Source organism: Phocoena sinus, chromosome 20 (genome assembly GCF_008692025.1).
Source record: "Phocoena sinus isolate mPhoSin1 chromosome 20, mPhoSin1.pri, whole genome shotgun sequence".
NCBI lineage: Eukaryota > Metazoa > Chordata > Mammalia > Artiodactyla > Phocoenidae > Phocoena > Phocoena sinus.
The window spans coordinates 25,440,551-25,460,816 of record NC_045782.1 but is presented as its reverse complement, the minus strand read 5'-3'; the positions used below and the strand labels follow the sequence as shown (position 1 = coordinate 25,460,816).

At 46.1% G+C, this 20,266-nt stretch overlaps 1 protein-coding gene across 3 annotated transcripts in view; it reads right to left on the bottom strand.

Moving 5' to 3' along the window:
- Positions 1-8,984, bottom strand: part of HLF (HLF transcription factor, PAR bZIP family member) — a 54,745-nt gene extending 45,761 nt beyond the window's left edge. For all 3 annotated transcript variants that reach the window (XM_032617750.1, XM_032617751.1, XM_032617752.1), the window contains exons 1-2: positions 8,473-8,984; positions 5,957-6,292 (exon numbers count right to left, since the gene is read on the bottom strand). In XM_032617750.1, the coding sequence (XP_032473641.1) occupies positions 5,957-6,292; positions 8,473-8,587 (451 nt within the window). In that variant the 5' untranslated portion in view covers positions 8,588-8,984. The remainder of the gene's footprint in view (positions 1-5,956; positions 6,293-8,472) is intronic.
- Positions 8,985-20,266: the final 11,282 nt, after the last annotated feature.

Here is a 20,266-nt window from a genome sequence, read left to right as displayed (position 1 = left end):
CTCCGAAGTTCCAGGTGGGAAATCCGAAGCTCAGATCATTTGAAGGACCTGCCTGAGATCGTGAGCAGGCATGGCAGGGGCGGGATTTTGCCGGGATGGATCTGTGTCTTTTCAAACACAGGTCATTCTGATGGACATTTGAATGGTGAGCCAGCAGGCATCTAGGTCTGCAGCACATTTCAGTTTATTCCAAAACAATGGTTTAGTGGTTTCAGATTAAGACATTTGCTGCGGGGACACCAAATATTATAATAAAGGAAGACATTAGATGGGACCAATACTCTCAATCATTCCCTTACAGAACCAAATACAGGCCCTGTACCTCCCCGTCCCTCTCTCATGTATTCTTTTCCAATGTCTTTTTCAATCTCATTACTTCCCCTACTACCTTCCCTCTCTCCTCCATTTCCACTGCTGAGACATAAAAAATGATTCCTGGGTGAAAGTGATTAGTGCCGGTTGGAGGGGAGGTTTCTGAGAAACCTAGTAAGTCACCGCTGTCTCTCACCCTCTGGCTCTCTACACCAGGACGTTATCACAGCGCCTTTCTTCGCACCCACACCCCCACCCCCTTCCTTCTCTACCGAGTTCTGTCTTGATGTTGCTATTTTTCTAGTCTGGTAGACACAGCGCTGAACTGCAAAGACTCTGACAAGCCCCCTGGCAGGCGCTGGCCTGCAGGAATCCCGCCTCCTGTAGCAGCGCAGAGAACACAGCGCCTCTGGACAGACGGGCAGGAGAGAGGGCCGCATTTGGGGTCTGGCTAGAATGTGGGGCAGAGCAGGTTTCCCTGGCATGGGAACGGCCCTCCAGAGCTCAACTTTCTCATGCCAGGGTCAGGATTACAGTTCCTCGCTGGCACTCGCTGTGGTTGGCCTGGGAAGGGAAGCGAGAGTGGGGGTGGGAGGGTGGCAGGCAGCCAGCACGCCACCAGAGCTGGGCGAGCTCCACAGGGCACAGCCACGTGCCTGGAGCACACGGTCACGCAGGCAGGCAGCCAGGGTGCCCGGAGCTTGCACGAGACCTGGGGGCTGGGTAGCCAGTGAGCGGCTGTTTCCACACTGGAGGAACAGGAGTTGCTAACCCAGAAGCGCAGCTGCTGGGGTAACGTCAGGGAAGTGGCTCGTCTCAACCCAGAGCAGAGGAGAAAAGTCAGGCAGGCTCTAAGGAATAGGGCCTGGGCATGCTGGGGAAAAAACAACAACAACAAAAAAAAACGCACGTCCTATTTTTGCAGAGGGAAGGGCACTGGATGAAACAAATCCCTAAATGGAGAACAGGTTTGGGAATAAGCCATTCCTTTCCCTACTTGCAAGCCACGACATCATTCTAGCTCCAGGCTCTGAGTATGCATGTGCCACACACCCTGTTAAAACCCCACAAAAGGGGGATTATTTACAGTCTCCATTCTACTGATGAGAAAACCAAGGCTTAAAGAGGTCAAGGAATTGACCTCTGGTTACAAATCCAGAATGTGAACCCAAGTCCCTGGGTCCAGAGCTGATACTCTTAAGCACCCAGTCACCCTTGCTGTCCATACCTGTCTGGGAATACCTCTTGCCAGAAGGCTAGGATCCACTGTCCTGGCAATGTTTCGCACAACAAAGCCAAGAGAACAGGGCAGGCCTGTCCTCTACAAGGTGTGGTGGAGAAGACAAACCCTTACAAGAAACAAAAAAGTCTGCCTGCTTCCAGAACAAAGCTGTCTCTCTCCCCTCGTGATCTCCTTGAACCTGATGAATGAAAAGCACTTTCAAGATATACCTGGGGCACAGTGCACCTCAACTCAATCAGGGCGCTGCCAATCTGCAGATTTATCAACATGCTGGAAGGGAAAATATATGAACTGCATGACCTGAAGGGGAGGGAGAAACTGAAGCTTCATCTCATGATACTGGAAAAACCAAAAGAAGCCTGTTGCCTAAGCAGGACTCATAATCCCAGAACCACCAGCACAGAACTCCCCTCCACCATGGTTCAGAACCCAGAGCCAGCATCTTCCTTCCATGTGAAAAGCTCATTACAAGGCAAGGTCAGCAATTCCAGGACACGGATTCCATCCTGCAAGGGTACCATGGGGTCTCCCCTACCTCCTCACTCTCCTTGGGCCACCCATTCATGCCCTCCTCTTCCCACTCACCACCACATGTAAGGGTTTTCACTTCACTCCGTAACCAGCCTTCATCACAACCTAGGCTCTGTGCTCAGAACTGGAAAGAGAGGCTTCGTAATTCTCAGCTGAATACGGGTCTAAAGTGGTAGGACACCCTCAAGCTATTCAAAGAAAAACCACCAGAGGAAACAATTTCAAATCTGGCTTTACAAGCATGTGATTTAAAAATAACTCTGCCTTTGTCTGCTATAGATGACTTCCCTAAAGGGACTGCTGTCCTTAAAGCAATTGCTCAATTCTCAGGGCAAACTGATTCTTATTTTTCCAGTACGCAGCACATACCTCCAGGAAAGCACTCCCAGGTACCACCTCTGATAGCATCTGACATGCAAACATCGAAGTGGTCAGGATGATTTCCTGCCTGGGAAAGTCCAGGAAGCTGCATCTCAGGTGACTGAGAAGCCCGTGCAGGTGGCTATAGCATCCGGGAACCACCACTCTTCCTTCATTAAGATGTCACCCCAGAAAGCTTAGCAATAACCCCATAGCCACAGGAGGTTTCAATGTATCCCTGGGTTATTTCTTCAAGGAACATAGTATTCAGATATTTAATTCATTCTTTGATCAGGTAGCTAGACAGAGGAATAAGGATGAGTATATAAAACAGGAAAGGGGTTGGAGGGCAGTGAGGGTAAATGGTAAGAGAATTCACAAGAACGCTCACCTTGTCGTCCCAAGGCACGCTTGGGGTAAACCTAGAAATGCATAATTTGTCACCTCACAGCTTCATTTCCTTTCAACCACACAGGCAGCACTAATGGCACAATGTTACTGAGTGTAACTCAAAAGATGCACGCTGAGCAGAGAGCAGAAAACAAATGTTTAATAAAATTGCTTTGCAATTATCTCCTGATTAGTCTGATGTCTCAGTTTTATCAACTAAAAGTGTATAAGTATACTCTTATTAACATTATATTTCTTCTTGGCAACTTAAGGTCTCCTGACCTTCTCAAAAGTTTTGCCATAAAGCATTACAGGAGGTAAAAAGCATCCATGTGTGTGACAGGACCCTGAATTAAGCCCAGATTTTGTCATTCAAATCGAAAGTCGAGATCAGTAATTCTCAACGGGGGTGATTTTGCCCTCAGGGGACATTTGGCAGTAACTGGAGACATTTTTACTTGTCACAGGTTGTGGGAGGGGGTAGTTTTACTGCCTTCTGGAGGACAGAAGCCAGGGATGCCCTTAAACATCCTACAATGCACAGGACAGTCCTGACAACAAAGACTTAACCTGAAACGTCAAACAGTGCCAAAGCTGAGAAATCTTGCTCTAGACTGAAATTCTACAATTCCCAGAATGTTCATGGCTACATCTGTGCTCTTCCCTTCTGAGGACTTATTTTCCTCAAGATTAACTTGGTATTTCTATTCTGGTCACCACTGTGATTACAGAGAATGATCAGGAACTTCCTCCTTTTTCAGGTTTGCTTGGGATACGCCACCCAACACTCCCTAGAACTTTACTTTGCATCATCACCTTTATAATGGCCGGCACTGTACGAAAAGCAGTGTTGTTTTACCTGCATTTGGTATTTTAAGAAGAGCTCTAACTTCTTTTCCTTTTTTGTCAGGACTATCACCGAGTTTAACTGAATTGAAGAGTATTATTTTGAAGTGTGTTTCCATTATGAAAAAGGACGTTTACATGAAGAGCTTATTTCTAGATGCCAGTGCCCCGTCTGATCCTAGTGCCTTTAACTAACTCCATAACCTAACCGAATGATAGCCACTGAAACTCAGCAGTCCTTTGTTACGGACTGCAAACCTGATTCGGGCATCAGACGTTTCTGAAAGTCATTAATACTGATTCTGTGAGGCCTGACAAGTGACTTTTAAGGAAGCTTCAAACTCCAAAACCCCAATTCTTGATTTTTCAGTAGAAACCTAAGGGTGGGGTCCCAATATCTAAATGCCTCTTGGGAAAAAATACAGAGTTTCTAACATGGCACATATCCTGTACGTGAGAGAAAACTGAGAAATACTTGTCAACTGAGTATATGTGTTAGGCTTAGAATACCCCAAGCCAAAAACTATTGGTCAAAATCTCCTGACATTTCTCTCCAGAAAAAAGGGTTATATACTGTACCTAATTGCTTTATGAAGGTATTTCAGAAGGCAGGAATTGGAATAAATGATGAAAGTTGACACAGAATAATGATCGTAACTGCTCTCATTAAAAAATAACTAGTGCTTGTCATTTGACCCTTTATACATACTGTCTCTAATTTTCACAATAGTCCAATCAAATAGAAATTATACCCTCCTACACAAAGGGAAACTGAGGCCCGGAAAGACTGTATCACTTTGTAAGGTCACACGGCTACGAAGTGGTCAGTCTCATTCTGCAGAGAAGATGACTGAGGCATAACTGCGCCTTCTCCCTGAGGCTCTGTCCCCTTCCTCCTGGTTGTTTTCTCACTCTGAATGGTTATTTATTTTGTTGTCTGTTCTGGGAAAACGGCCTGTGTGTCCTAAGTAACAGGGGCTCAGGGTCACATAAAGGAGTGTTTCCCTAAGCTTCCATGGCCTTCTGAGGTGGTCAGAGGCTAAGACTTAAAGCCATTCCAGCCAGTAGCCTTGAAGTTATAATTCAAAGTGGGTTTTGGAGAAGGGGCAGCACAGAGAGATTTGATGGGAGAGCTTCAACACTAACATTTCAAGGCAGGGGCGTTCTCTTCCTCCTCTGCACCCTTTCGTTTCATTTTAATCTCGCTCTGTGTGTCACAGAAATTCTACACGAGTTGAGGACATAGACTTCAGGAATGATCTCTAGCACAAGTCTCCCATTGTCCTGCTTTCTGTCCTCCCCACAGCTAAGGCCCTTGGCTCAGCGACCTTCCTGACAATTAATCTGGCTTCATCTTTGTTCCTGGTTACCTGCGCTCGCTCGTGAAGTGGCCTTTCTTCCTGTTCATTTTGTACGACAGGGTACTAAAGGCACGAAGACAGAGCTCCCTCAACTTGTGTTTATATCTGAGCATTTGGCGGTGGGTTTTGAAGTACTGGTCATTTCAGGTAACGTTTTTGTGTAATATTTCAACACCATTTAAAGCCAGCCTTGGGGCCTTGTGGGTTTTGATAAAAGTGGATTATGTGTGGTGAACAGATGAAAATGAAAAAATATATATAAGAACAATTTGGTTTATAGGAATGGGGAAAAGAGAGAGGCGGGATCTGATGCTGAAGATGGTTAAGCCACGCTTAATGTGAGAGCTGCTTTTAGATTTAGTTTCTCAATCGACGACAACACAAGATGAAATGGATGGAAAAGCTATCTGCCCCACACCCCTGACTCACATTTTTTTCCTTTGGGCCAGAGAACAATGCATATAGGTAAACCACAGCCTTATAGACAGTCTACCCAAATCCTTCAGCAAGGTCCTATTATCTGTGTATTTGGAGAATGAGGAAAAGAGACAGAAGATGAGATGGATGCCTAAATTATCCAAATCATTAACTGTAGGTTGGTATTTCTTAAACTGCAGTCCTTGGATCAGCTGCATTAGAATCCCCCAGGGGGCTGGTTAAAAATGCATATCCCTGGGCCTCATCCAGACCTGAAAAATCAGACTTTCTGGGGGTAGGTTCCATAGAATCTGCCTTTAGCTGACTCTCCAGGTGATATGCTCATTGAGGTGGGACAACCACTACAATGAAATACAAGACTCCACTTTTCAAGTGTGCTAAAGCACCCCTGTTCGTTAAGACGTTTATATCACCCACACCCTCTCCCTCCTTCTCCCTCCTCCCCACCTGAAGGGAGAACCTTCTGAGAGTTTACCTGGTCTGATGGGGCTCTGCATACAGTTTGGGGATGGGATGCCAGGGTGAATGGGTGCAGAGGTCCGACTGCTGAGGTCCATGACGGAGGGGGCAGCTGAGGAAGCCGGCTGTAGCCCGGGAGGGTGAGGGCTGTGGTCATGCTGAGACGGGCTGGGGGGAATGCCATTTTCCGACAAAAACTCCTCCAGGTCCATGTATTCCAACTGGAAAGTATCTCCGTCATAGGGAAGAGTTTTGTCCCATAAGGTGGGTCCCAAGAATGCTGACTGAGGGACCGTCGGGCTATTACTCTCATCATCCAGCTTCTTTTCCTTGTCTTTATCTTTACTAAATGCTGCAAAAAGGGGGGGGGGGGGAATTGGAGTTTAAAAAAGAAAATGAAAAAGTCTTGCTTTTTTAATCACTCCTCCTGGCTTCTGCTACAAGACTACTTCCCACAAATGCCGGGGTCCTTCTCTAGCTGCTGGTTCTTGTGGACCTAGAGTTAAAAGTTCAGGCAGGACATGGATCTCTGCCTGTTTTTCAACATCTTCCTATTTACTTTGGAAAGAAAGCACTAGGCCTCGGGACAGGGCTAGAGACTGATCTGGGATATAAACAAGACAGCACAGGATTCAGTGCATTATTTGAGGAGACGATAATTTAAATCTACAGTGGTAAAATAACACCTGCAATTACATACAACTGCTGTGATTTTTAAGAACACAGCCAATAACCAGGCATGATTTATCCTCCAGGAAATTGACTACAGTAACAATATGAGGTCATTCATATTTAGAAAGCCAGTGCATGCATTCATAATTCTAATTTTGGTAAAGCAGGGACTCTCCACCCTTCTTTGATACCATGTACTGAGCACCTACTAACATAGCTGGTTCTTTCCATATATTTTCCCCCCAAAAGAATCTCATAATAAACTTGCAAATAGCGACGATCCCCATTCACAATGAAGCAACGGAGGCTCTGAGACTTGACAGGAGCTTGACCAATGCCTCACATTGCAGAGCGGAAAGCTGAGAACTGCCTAGCCCACAATGTGCTTTGCTTCTAAAGCCACTGAGGTACGTTGTATTTTACAAAAGGAGTTTTTTGTTTTGGTTTGGTTTTAAATACGAAGTGTTTTCTTCCTCCTCTTCCCCAAACACTGAAGTATGATCCAACTCAAAAATTATACATGTATGCAACCTGTCAAAAGCACAAATATCAGAAAAGGTGGTTCCTCTGGATACCTGTGATGGAGGTGTGCAGCTGCTTTCTACCTGGAAGTATCACTCACCCCATTAGGTCTTTAACCAGCGCTCTGGATTTGGACAAGTCTAGTACTCAGGTGCGGGTGGCATCTGGGATTAAGCAATTTGGCTTCTGAGCTTCTTCCTCACAGAAACACAGTCTCCATCGCCATTCATTCTAATCCTCTACGGTCTCATCTCTCAAGAATCTGACTTTAAAACACCCACAGATGCAAAAGACTGCAGGCAGCACCTTCCTCCCAAGTGCTCCTCCTTAAAGGGGAGTTAAGAGGGAAGCTATGTTCTGCAGACGGCGAACCAAACCCCTCAACTCTTGTAATGCAACAGGTTGCCCTAGGAAAGAAGATGCGAGTAATCCCGGGCTACTTGTAGCCAAATGATCTTTCAAGACTTTACACTCTGAGCCGCACGGTTCACCGCACGGTTCATATCTGCTACCGTGATATCGAAGGCATGAAACCCAAACGGCAAATCCCTGGCGGCACCAGCTGGGTTCGGCGCCTCCTCGCACGACCCCTCCTGGCCCGCTCCAACCAAGGTTGCCTGGGGAAGGTTTGGGACTTACCAAGAAAAGGCTCAAGTCAGAGGAGGCTCCTGCGCGGTTACACGTGAGCCTGCTCCGCTCTCCCCTCCCACCAGGAAAAGTGCACTGGGAAGGTGGCAGCGCTGGGGGCGTGCGCGGCATCCCGCCCAGAGACCACTCCCCCAGCCAACCCCAGCCAACAACCCCCTTTCTGAAGCACCCAGCCCGGGAGAACAGGCATCTCCGCTTTCACCTCGGGTGTTCCAAACACTAACAACTAACAGCAGCGATAAGCACGATCCCAATACCCAGGCTCCGCAGTGAGACCCCCCGACTCGAGCCCCCACCCGCGTGGAAGCCGGCCCTGTGGTTTCTCTTCCCAGCCCGCGCTACTCTGCCTGCGTGCAGGCGGTTTCCCTCTGCGTGCGGGTGAACCTCAATCTAGGGAACACTGACCTGTCAAGTTCTATCTCCCACCTGCGCCGCCCGAGCGGGACCCGGGAAGGCCCGGCCGGGTCCCCAACGCTATTTTAAACGTTGCTCAGCGAGGGGGTCCCTCCCCTTTTTAAGGAGGAGGGATGGGGCGACAGGTGAGCTCCTCGATTTCATCAAAACAAGGCCGGGGTGCCGGGGGCAGGGACGGAGGGGTATGGATGCTCCAGCGGGGGTGCCCGGCCCAGGAGGGGGCCCCGGAAGCGTTGTTCCTTCCCAGAGCGGGGCAGCCAGGAGGGCAGCGCTCACCATCTTCGTGATGAAGGGGGAGCTTCAGCGGGTTCTCCAGCAAGGACCTGAGCACGCCGTAGGGAGGCGGGATAAAGGTGGGATTCAGTGGGAGCTGTCGGGACATTTTCTCCATCGCGATGCACTCAATTTTTTTTTCTTAAAAAATAAAAAACAACCCCAACCTCCCCCAAAAATGTTGCTGAGCTTTTTCCTCCGTCCTTTGCCAAAAGTTATCGCTTTCAAGGCGGTGCAGACAGGGAAGAAAAAAAAATTACTTATGTCTTTATAAATACATCTGCGTAAAAATATAAAAACAAAAAACTTTCGGGTTCCCAATGCAGTCCCCAGAGAGCGCGCCAAGTGCCCGCGGGCTCCTCCACGACGTGCAGGATGCTCTCACTTGCTTCGAACCCCTCGTCTTGTTAAATGTTCAAAATTGCGAAAAAGAAAGAAAAAATATGCAGACAGCTGCAGAGGGCGGAAGGCACCGCACCGCCCGGCCGCGTAGCGCTAGCTCAGAGGCCGCGGGCCGTCCCACCCCATCCCCCTCCCCGAGCCAGCGGCCGCTGCTCCCCCGCGCTCCGCTGCCCCGCAGCGCCAGGCTCAGCGCATCCGGCCGCCCATGTGCCGCGGCCTGACAAGAGTGACGTCAGGGCCCGCACCGCGCGCCGATAGGCGTGCGGGGGCGGGGCCCCACGCGGGCCCGCCCGTCCGCCGCCGCGTGTTTAGCGTCGTCGCGCGCTCCAATTTTCTGGCACCGTGTGGCTCTGGCGGGCTGCAAAGAGACAGGCGTCGGGGCATCAGGTCCCCTGGGCCACAGACCTGGGCTGAGAATCTAACTTTTTCAGAGTAAGAAGAGGAATGAGAAATTTATCTCAGTAGTTTTTAACCTGGGAATAATCTAGGGAGTTAAAAAAAAAAAAAAAAATCCAGATGCCCAGGCCGCATCCTAGATCAATTAAATCGGACCTCCGGCCTGACATCCAGGCAACATTAGTTTTTAAAGCTCCCGGAGTGGTTTTAAGGAGCAGCCAAGTTCGACAATGATTGGTTTAGATCGAACTGAAAATACCCTTCTAAATATTTCTCCTGGCGCCAGCCAAGCTTAGCACCCTCTCTCTTGCCCCGTACTTGCTAGAAGTTCTAATGAGTTACAAAAAGCAGAGAGGGGGACGACAGAGACTCGTTGTGAACTGTTTCCCACGCTTTGAAGGGGCTATTCATAGGGATAAACTTTGGCCTGAAGTTGAGTGAGGACAGGAGAGAGACACACAGGGCATGGTATTTCAGAAATATTTGCTCTAGGAGAGAACATATGACTGTGCCTGGGTTACGAGATCTGCACGGTAATTGAAATAATTTTGTAAAGTTTCCCTTAAAGTGGTATAGGCGTTCAGGACGATCGCAGCGGCTGCAGCTTTGCCAGTTTGGTCTCAGGGCACTGGTGGTCGCTGAGCACTGCCAGCAACTGGGTGTGGGTTGGGTGGAAGCGCTGGCATCCAGGCTTGGAGAGCTCACAGCAGGCATCGGGGTCTTCCACCCCACCTTTGTCTCCTCGCTAAGATTAGGGTACCGTCATCTGGGGAAAGGACTGAAAGAAGGAATGGGCACAAATTAAAGAAAACATTCTTTCAATGAGGCAGAAAGGCCTCTGTAAAGACTGCCTCTAAGGTGGGATATGCTGGAGTCTCAGTGGCTCTTCCCTGGAGCCCCCGATGGCATCTGGAAGCCAGGAGACCAGGTGCAGGGTGCCCCTGGCAGGGTGACTACTGGCAAGTGCCCTTCCCTCTTTGAGCTGCAGTTTCCTCGTAAAAGGCATATGATCAAGTGACCTCTACATTTCTCCTCACTAGAAAATTATGACGAAAGATGAGGTACCGTTCTAAGTGAGACGGTGCTGTAATGTTTCAGATTTCAACCAAATTCCAAAAACATCAGACTTAGCTAATGCCACATACATTTATTGAGCACCAACTGTATGCCAGGGACTAAGCTGGAACTGGGGAGAAAAAGATGAATAAGACATATCTAACCCTCAAGGAAGTTTAGTTTCAGGCCTGGCATATATGTGCATTATAAGATTGTCTTAAATGAGCAAAAATGGATAGATGGAAGTGACATCTCCAAACAAATCACTCAAAAACCTACTGGCTTAAAAGAACAACCATTTTATTTTCTCTCATCATCCTGCAATCTGGCCTAGGCTCAGCTGGGACTCTGAGATGGCCAGCCTTCTCTTCCTCTCTATGGAGGGTCAAGGTTTCTCTACTTTCATGTGGCCTCCTTACATGGTCTTTTTGTGTGGTCTCTCCAGCAGTGTAGTCTGACTTCTGACGTGGCAGCTCAGGGCTGCCAAGAGCCATCCATCCAAGGTAAGCCCCAGTGTGCAGTGCTCATCAGGACTTTTCTTGCTAATGTTCCACTGGTCAAAGCAAGACATGTGGCCAAGCCTCGAGTTGGTGTGTGAAGGTACCATACAAGGGCATGGAAGTTGGGTGGCATACTTCATTGGGAGGCCCCCAAAGTAAGAGTCTACCACAGTCATTAAGTTATTTTATCTTAAATAAAGGCAAATAAGATCAGAGAATTTATCCAACGTCATTGGACAGAGCCAGCATTTGGACCAAGATCTTCTGACCATAAGTCCAGCATGTCATTGGATGAATATGTGTCCACTCAGTCATTCATTCGGTACTGTAAAGCTCTGAGGGCTGTGCAAAGATAAATCAGACCAGAGGGATCAGGTCAGATGGGAGCTTAGAGACTGGCTGGCGATATGCCATATGTAACCAATGTGAAAAGTGATGTTCTATGAGAAACACTGGAAGAGTACAGAAGAGGTCTGGAGGATAAAGAGAAGGGAAGGGAACCAGGAAGCTTCCTCAAAACAGGACATGAAGACTGCATAGTATTTGTACATGCAGAAATCAGGGATGGGATAGGAAAAAGGGAATTCCAGAAGGGAATGACATGGGTAAAGATATGGAGAAAGGAAACTGACAATTTGTGAATGTGTTTTCATTTCTCTTGGATAAACAAATAGGAGTGGAAATGGTTTTATTGGGTAGATACATGCTTTACTTTCCGAGAAACCGCCAAACACCTTCCTGAAGTAGGTGACTTATTCTACGTTTCCAGCAGCAGTTGAGGATTCTGGTTGCTCTGGATTCTCACCAATATTTGGTGGTGTCAATTTTAAAGTATTTTAGCCATTGAAGTGGGTGGATGTCTCATTGCGCTTTTAATTTGAATTTTCATGATAACAAGTGATGGTAAGCACTTTTTCATGTGCTTATTAGTCATTTGTACATCTTTCCGTGCAAAGTGTCTGTTCAAGTGCCTTGTCCATTTTTAAATTGTTTTATTATTATTATTATTGAATTTTAGGAGTTCTTTATATACTTTGGGTACAGGTCCTTTGACAAATATATGTGTTGTGTTTCCTTCCAATCTGTTGCTTGCCTATTAATTTTCTTAACATTGTCTTTCCATGAGCAAAAACTCATGGACTCATGGAACTTTAATTTGATGAAATTTATTAAAATTTTTTCATGGTTATTACCTTCTGTGAACTAAGAATCCTGAGTTTTGGAGATATTTTCCTCTAAAGTTTTATAGCTTAAGCTTTTCCTTTTAGGTCAATGACCCACCTCAAATTAATTTTTGTGAATAGCACTGAGGTAGGGGTTGAGGTTCTATTTTTTTCTCATGGGAATATCTGATTGTTCTAGCAGCAACTGTTTGAAAGACTTTTATTTCCCCCTTGAATGGCTTTAGTGCATTTATTGAAAATTATTTGATTGTATATTTGTGGGTGACCAAAACCTTTGACCCCAAGGGAAAGTGGGTGCTTTATTTCCAAGGACAGAATAATGCTATTTCTAAGTTTCCTGGGCTCTGATTCATATCAAGCAACAGAACAAAGTTCATCCAAGTTCATAGCTAAAATGAATGGCTCACTTTCGATGGCTCCTTTGGTTTGTTACAAGACCTTCTACAAAGTTGTCTACATTAAGGTAAATAAGAGCCTAGAGTCAGAGGCAATGGCCAATTTGCTTTTTATGTATATGTGCAAATAATCAAGTCTATTGGATGTTTTTGGTTACACTATGAACATTTTTAGCACTCCTGTCCTAACCTGCATGTGCTTGAGGGGGAAAAAAATCAAAACTAAACCTCTGTTGCATAAATCCAAACAAATAAATACTATAAAGAGAACATTTGACAAGTCAGTGGAAAACTCTTCAGTTGCCTCTTCAAGCGAGGAAGGATAACAGAGGCTTCCAGGGTATGGAACTGTCCTAAAAATAGAAATGACCATAGAAGAAAGGTTTCTCAGAATCCACTTCTTAAAAGATGCCAGCACAGCCCTACTCTGCCCCGAAGCTCTGAAAATCAGCCTTCTGCCCAGCCAATGGTTTCTACCTGTCTTATTTCAGGAGTTTGAATAGTGAGGTTGGGTAAGGAAGTCTTTCTCGCAGCCCAGTGGGGGCAGATGTGATGCAGCCACCTTGGCACTGGCCCTGCAGGTCTGCAGAAAGGTCTTTGCAGGGTAAATAGTGTCTGTGTTTCAGATTCCCAATGGGTGTGAAACCTTGTTGAGCACACAATGCCTGCCACTGTACCCTACCAGGGGCTAGGAGCCTTGGGTGGAGAGAGATAAGCACTGGGGTTATAAAAGTCTTTATATGCCAGCGAGCCAAACTTCTAGATGAAGATGTTCATCTTGTTGCCAGAAAGGGCACTTTATCCAGGGAATTAAATCAGAAGTAAAAGGCAGCACATGGGAGTTGAGCTGGATACACCTAACCCAGCTTTCTTTCCTTCCTGAAACCTCTATCCCAGCTAAAACACCGAAAATGGAAAATTATATTGAATTAGCTTAACTACTGGAGACCCTCAAATCTGTTTTCTTGGTGCAGGAACATGCAAACCAAAAACAATCAAACACGTGTTTGGAAGGCTAAGCTCTCCTCCAAAGGATGACTCGTGCAAAGGACCATGGCTGGACTTTCTATCCCAGCTCTGGGTCGTGGGGTGCTTAGTAAATGTGAGTGAGGAAGACTGGGACAAACAGATAGGTAGTAAGTCAAGTATGTGTGTGTTTATTGAAAGCCAGAGGCTTTATGGATGTGTGATAGGAAGGAAGGTGAAGAAAAGCTGTGTTGAAGAGAAGGAAAGAAAAAGATATATGTGAAAAAGGGAGAGAAAAAAAATGCAGTGTGTTACAGTAGAATAAACAGAGTTTGGGGTGAGACGTACTTCAGTATGTACTGCTGCTCCTACTAAAATAATAATTGCAACAACAGCATAGGGCATGGAGCATTGTTATCCCTGTTTTACAGATAAGGGCAGTGTGACTCAGAAAAGTCAGTGACTTGCCATGGTCCTCTGGCTAGCTGAGACATGGAGAAGCTGTAGTTGAAAACGGTTCTGCTTGACTGCAAATCTTACGCTCTTAACCTCCATACAGTAAATGAATGGCAATCATCCATCCAATAAACTTGCTGGGCTTCCAGCTCGTTCAAATTCTGTCTCTGTCGTGTGACCTTGAATAACCTCTCAGATCTCCACTTTCTTTGTGTAAAATATAAACTAAAGCTCACAGAGTCGCTTGGAGGACTAAATGAGATAGTGCACATGGAGGTGCTTGGTAAATTGTGAAGGACTAAACAAATGTGAGAACTTGTTTAGTGGGGCTTTTTTGCATTTTCTGTTTTTCTGCTCCTTTGCAGGGATGCTCCCCCTTGTGTGTTTGCATTTCTGTTTATTTGGTCCATGACATTAGATGCTCCTTTTCATCCAAACACACATGTCCTTTTCTCTTCTCACCCTCTTCTCCCTTTCCCCAGGCCAGCCACCTTCTATTGCTCCCAGACTCCAAAAGACATATGAGTTTGAAGTTCAATGAAACAATCAAGTAAAGCAGATTCCAAATAGCTCTTCAGCCAGAGTAGAGGAGGGATGCCCATTTCCTGTCTTACTAAAAGCTGAGGAATAGAAATTTGTGGCTTAATCAACACGTGAAAATATTTCAAATCTAGTAAATATAACGGAAGTTAGAGACAGCTGAGCTACAGAGGAAAGGACTTGCCATGACCGAGAATCTAGTCTTCAGTTTTCTCAGGATCCAGGGTCCATCAGGCTCAGCAAAATCGATTAGCGTTAATCACTCTCTAAAATATAATTTCCAAGCTGCACATTAGGCTCTTTTAGGTGCATGGAAAATGTAAGGCCAGATGCCCTGAGGTGATGAGAATTTACTGTTAGGCTAAACATGCAGAGAGGAAGACCACAAAATCGTGCTAAGGACACACGCTCTCATGGATCAAGCACTTCCCTGACCACCATATCCCGCAGACCTGGAGAGAACAGGAACAGTTGGCTCTCCGCATGCAGGGATGCAGGACAAACTTCCCTCTGTTCATTGTGTCTTCACGCCAAGACAAAGGTTGATCCGTAGACAGCGTCACCATTCTATATCGAGTTTTGCCATCTCATAAGTGATTGGCCAACCTGATGCCTATAAGTGTGTGTCTTTGTTGGGACATTGGTAATCGATTCAATTACTAGAGGCCAAGGCAGCTGGTTTAACTCAAACACGTGGCACAAACTATGTGCCAGCAGATTAACTTGGCACGGCTTTCCTTTGGAAAGGAGCTCTGGGCATACCAGGTATGTTGAACTTCAAGCAATCCTTAAAAATTCATGTCAGCTGGACAGTGTGTTCCCTGCCCCATAGGGACACTCTCCGTGGGAGCACCCTTGCTGGGCATGGAGTCAGAGTAAGGCAAGTGAGTTGCACGGCCTTAATGCCACCAGGCAGAGCCAGCCGGGTGCACACAGTCTTGCTGGGACTTCTCTCCCATTGAGTAGCTGTGAGGATGTGGACATTTACATCACAGAGGCTGAGAGCCAGAGTGGGAGAAGCAGGAGAAAGGGCCTTTCTTGGCTAGAGGTGGTGCTAGGTCTTCTCACACACTGACAGACATGTTCTAAGCTCACCGTTCCTACTGGTTATATCTCCCAGGCTTCACATCTACTGGTCTTTGCACAGAGCTGGAAGCAGGCTTCCTGACTCTTTGGGTGCCACTTTTACTAGACTTCAAGCACACTATTCCCCATCTGTTAGTGCTTTTTTTTTTAACGTCAGGCAGGGAACATGAAGATTGAGGAGCTTTCAGCGGGCCTGTCTTCCTGATTCTGCAGGTCCTCTTCTCCTCAGTGCACAAAACACTGATGCAGGACCCTTCGGGGCCAAGTGCCATGCTGGATGCTGAGGATTAAAGCAAAGAAGAGAAGTATGGGGTTCCCTGCAGTCAGGTGGGGAGACAGCCAGTTAACTAGATACCTACGTCAGTATGATCTGAACAGTTGAGAGAGAAAAAGGGGGTGTGAAGAGGGAAGTGACTGCCTCTGTCTGAATGGCTTAGGAAGTCTTCAGAGAGGGGCCTCAGGAAGGTTTTGTAGATAGCATAGGAGTAGATTAGGAAGGTGGGGAACAGGAGAGGTCTGCCCAATACAAAGTACACAGGTGTGGAATAGCACAGCTGGAACTACGGGCTCTTCAGTTTCTGGAATGCCAAGTTCACAAGAATAAGAATGAACAGATGATCTTAACCATGACAATGACTATTTGCAGAACACAGACCAGGCCAGGCTCTGTACTAAATACTTTTGATCATCACAGACCATCTTCAAGACAACCTCATGAGACGGGCACTAATTTTTTTTTTTTTTTTTTTGCAATACGCGGGCCTCTCGCTGTTGTGGCCTCTCCCGTTGCGGAGCACAGGCTCCGGACGCACAGGCTCAGCGGCCATGGCTCACGGGCCCAGCTGCTCCGCGGCATGTGGGATCTTCCTGGACCAGGGCACGGACCCGTGACCCCTGCATCGGCAGGTGGACTCTCAACCACTGCGCCACCAGGGAAGCCCTAATATATTTTTATTGATGAAAATTCTTGGGGTGTCATAAGCCAAAGTCACACTGGCTGAGGCAAGTGTGGGGAGCTTGGGAAGGCTCTTCTTTGCCTTCTCATTGTCTCTTGCTTCCCTCTTTCTGCAAACTGGCCTCTTCTGTGCACTATATGACTTCTGGTTGTTTAGGAGTTTCATTAAACTCTTTGGCTTTCTTCCACCAGAGAAGGACTAACTCTCCTTCTTGGTTTTTTATTTTTATTTGTTTTATTTAACACCTTTATTGGAGTATAATTGCTTTACAATGTTGTGTTAGTTTCTGCCGTATAATAAAGTGAATCAGCTATATGTATACATATATCCCCATATACCCTCCGTCTTGCATCTCCCTCCCACCCTCCCTATCCCACCCCTCTAGGTAGTCACAAAGCACCGAGATGATCTTCCTGTGCTATGCAGCTGCTTCCCACTAGCTATCTATTTTACATTTGGTAGTGTATATATGTCAATGTCACTCTCTCACTTCATCCCAGCTTACCCTTCCCCCTCCCCGTGTCCTCAAGTCCATTCTCTATGTCTGTGTCTTTATTCCTGTCCTGTCCATATTAACAAATTGAACAATAAAAACCATATGATAATCTCAATAGATGCAGAAAAAGCTTTCAACAATATTCAACACCCATTTATTATAAAAACTCTGCAGAAAGTAGGCATAGAGGGAACTTACCGCAACATAATGAAGGCCATATATCACCAACCCACGGCCACCATCATTCATTCTCAAGGGTGAAAAAATGAAACCATTTCCTCTGAAATCAGGAACAAGACAAGGTTGCCCACTGTCACCACTATTATTCAACATAGTTTTGGAAGTTTTAGCCACAGCAATCCAAATTGGAAAAGAAGTAGAACTGTCATTGTTTGCAGATGACATGATACTAGACATAGAGAATCCTAAAGATGCCACCAGGAAACTACTAGAGCTAATCAATGAATTTGGTAAAGTAGCAGGACACAAAATTAATGCACAGAAATCTCTTGCATTCCTATACATTAATGATGAAAAATCTGAAAGAGAAGTTAAGGAAACACTCCCATTTACCATTGCAACAAAAAGAATAAAATACCTAGGAATAAACCTACCTAAGGAGACAAAAGACCTCTATGCAAAAAACTATAAGACACTGGTGAAAGAAATTAAAGATGATACCAACAGATGGAGAGATATACCATGTTCTTGGATTGGAGGAAGCAACATTGAGAAAATGACTATACTACCCAAAGCAATCTACAGGTTCAATGCAATCCCTATCAAACTACCAATGGCATTTTTCACAGAACTAGAACAAAAAATCTCACAATTTGTATGAAACAGAAAAGACCCTGAATGGCCAAAGCAATCTTGAGAAAGAAAAAAACAGAGCTGGAGGAATCAGGCTCCCTGACTTCAGATCTTTCTTGGTTTTAGTAAAAAAAAAAAAAAAAATCCCAGAGAAGGGCTCAGATGGGCCCAGCTTAAGTTGGCTGCCCATTCTGGGATTAATCAGCAATGGTTGTAGATGGTAAGAATGTGACCACCCAACTGGGACCAACTGGTTGGAGTGGAAGGAAGACCAGTTAGAGGAGAGGGTCCTTGGCAGACAAAATCACATATGCCCCTTGCATTCTTTATTTTAGGAATGGGGATATTGAAGCTTGAGAGGCTGACTAACATGTTGAGGTCATACAGCTAATAAGTAGCAGAAACTGGAATCCAATCTAAGTCTTTCTCTGTGGTTCTCAAAGAGGGAGGATTTTGCACCCTCCCCTTGGCGCAGCTGGCAACATCTGGAGATATCTCAGCTCCTCACAACTCTGGTTGGGGGTGGGGCTGCTTCTGGCGAGGGATGCTACTAAAGTTGTACCCTGCACAGGGCAGCCCCACAGGGAATGATCTGGCTCAAGAATGGCAGTAGTGCTAAGGCTGAGAAGCCCTGGTCCATCTGAGTACTGATTACCACTCCCCTACACAGCCCCACACTCTCGAAGGACCTTGCTTGGTCTTTGCTGGCCCCCAGGCCTCCTCCCCATGCATTTACAGACAATAAGTTGGGTTATCTCAACCTCCTTTTTTTCGGTTTTGAGTCTTACCAGTTTCCCTGTCAGAGAGTTGCCTCCTTGTTTTCAAGTGCTGGGTTCAACTCGTACACATAAATGCTAACTAGATGCCATATAATGGACAAAATTAAATTCAAACCCTTTGGAGCTAAGTTATTTTATCAAAATTAAAGTTGATAGTCTAAAAAAATGCTTTCAATATATGAGGATTACGTATTATCTCTGCCTAGAACTGTTTTTCCATGAGAAGAGATGGATTTGCAATGAGGTAACTATATTCTTCTATCTCTCCCCTCAAGGATAATAGCGCAGTCTGTGGCTTCAGAGTTGGTGAATTTGCCTGTGTTTTTTTATTCTTTCAGGTGATGATCAGTCAGGTGCAGCCACAAGAGGAGACAAGGAGAGACTCAGGAAAACAAGTTTATTATACCCACAGGTCCTAGAAATGGGAGGCACGGCACTCCGTGCGGGGCCACATGGGAAAACGCCAGTGCTAGTCAAGAGGCAGAAGGGGCAGGAGTGAGGGGAGAACCTGGGCCACAGCCTTTACTGGAGTTTCTGTAGGAAAGGCAAGTCAGGGAAGGGTACACAGTCTACAATTGGCTAATTTAATAATTTCAGTGGGCTCCAGGCTATAGAGATGGTCCCTAGCTGCATAGCACCCAGCCCTGGGATAATTAAGGCAAAGAAATTTTGTCTTCAGGGGTGTGCAGGCCAGTTAGAGGAGGTATGGCTCTGGGTTGGTTGGTTTGTAAATCAAAGGCATGCTCCCAGCTGAGTCCTCTGCTATCTCTAACAATTGTCTAGCACCAAGAGGGGCAGTCTCCCCCCAGCCAGAAAGGTTTTTAAGATGTCAAACCATCATAATATGAAGAAAATAGAAAATGGAAACAATACGGCCTGGTTAGCACAATTTTCTAATTCAACCAAGTAAGCTTAGCTGAGAATCTAATGCTCTTTGCAATATAACTCTAAGTTATACTCCACTTTCCTCCTGCTCTCAAATAAACTAACTCCTCCCCTTTTTGTATTTCCTTCTCCCCCCCCCGCCCCCTGCCACCACTAGCACCAATTTACCAAGTCACCAAGTTAGAACCTACAGAATTGACCCTTCTTTTTTCCTTATCCCCCCAATCTGACTTTTTGAGGACTAAATGCAATATTTAAAATCAAAGGCAGATCCTATCTGTTTCTCAGAAATACCCCCTCCCCTCTGTCCTCAGTGCGGTTGGCTTGGTTAAGACTTGCTTCAGCTCTCCTTAGAGGGGCGCCTCCTTACCTACTGCTGTCCCTGTACTTTCTCTCTTCACTCCCACCCCAAAACAGTCTCCCACCAAAGTTATCTTCCAAAAGTCTGATTGGATTTTATTTTGTTTTGTTTTACTTACGAGCCTTCAGTGTCTCCACACTACCTGCAGAGTGAAACCCAGCCTTCTTACCATGCAGCAGACACCCCGTCCCAGTTGAGCACCAGCCTCCAGATTCTTTCTAGCTCCTGCCGTCTGCTGCTCTCCACCAGCAGGGGGCAGCATGCAGTGTTTAGGTGGAAGCCTCTGGAACAAGACCTTAGGGCTCAAATCCTGGCTCCACCATCTGTCAGTTGGATGATTTGAGGCAAGTCACTTAGCTTCTTGGTGCTTCGGTTTCCCCAGTCATAAGATGAGAATAGCACTTGTACCAACCTCACAGGTGAGGATTACATGCATTAATACACGTAAGAATTTAGGCTAGAGCCTGGCCCAAAGTATGAGCTCAATAAATATGAGTAGTCATGCTCTCACAGCACATGCTCCCTT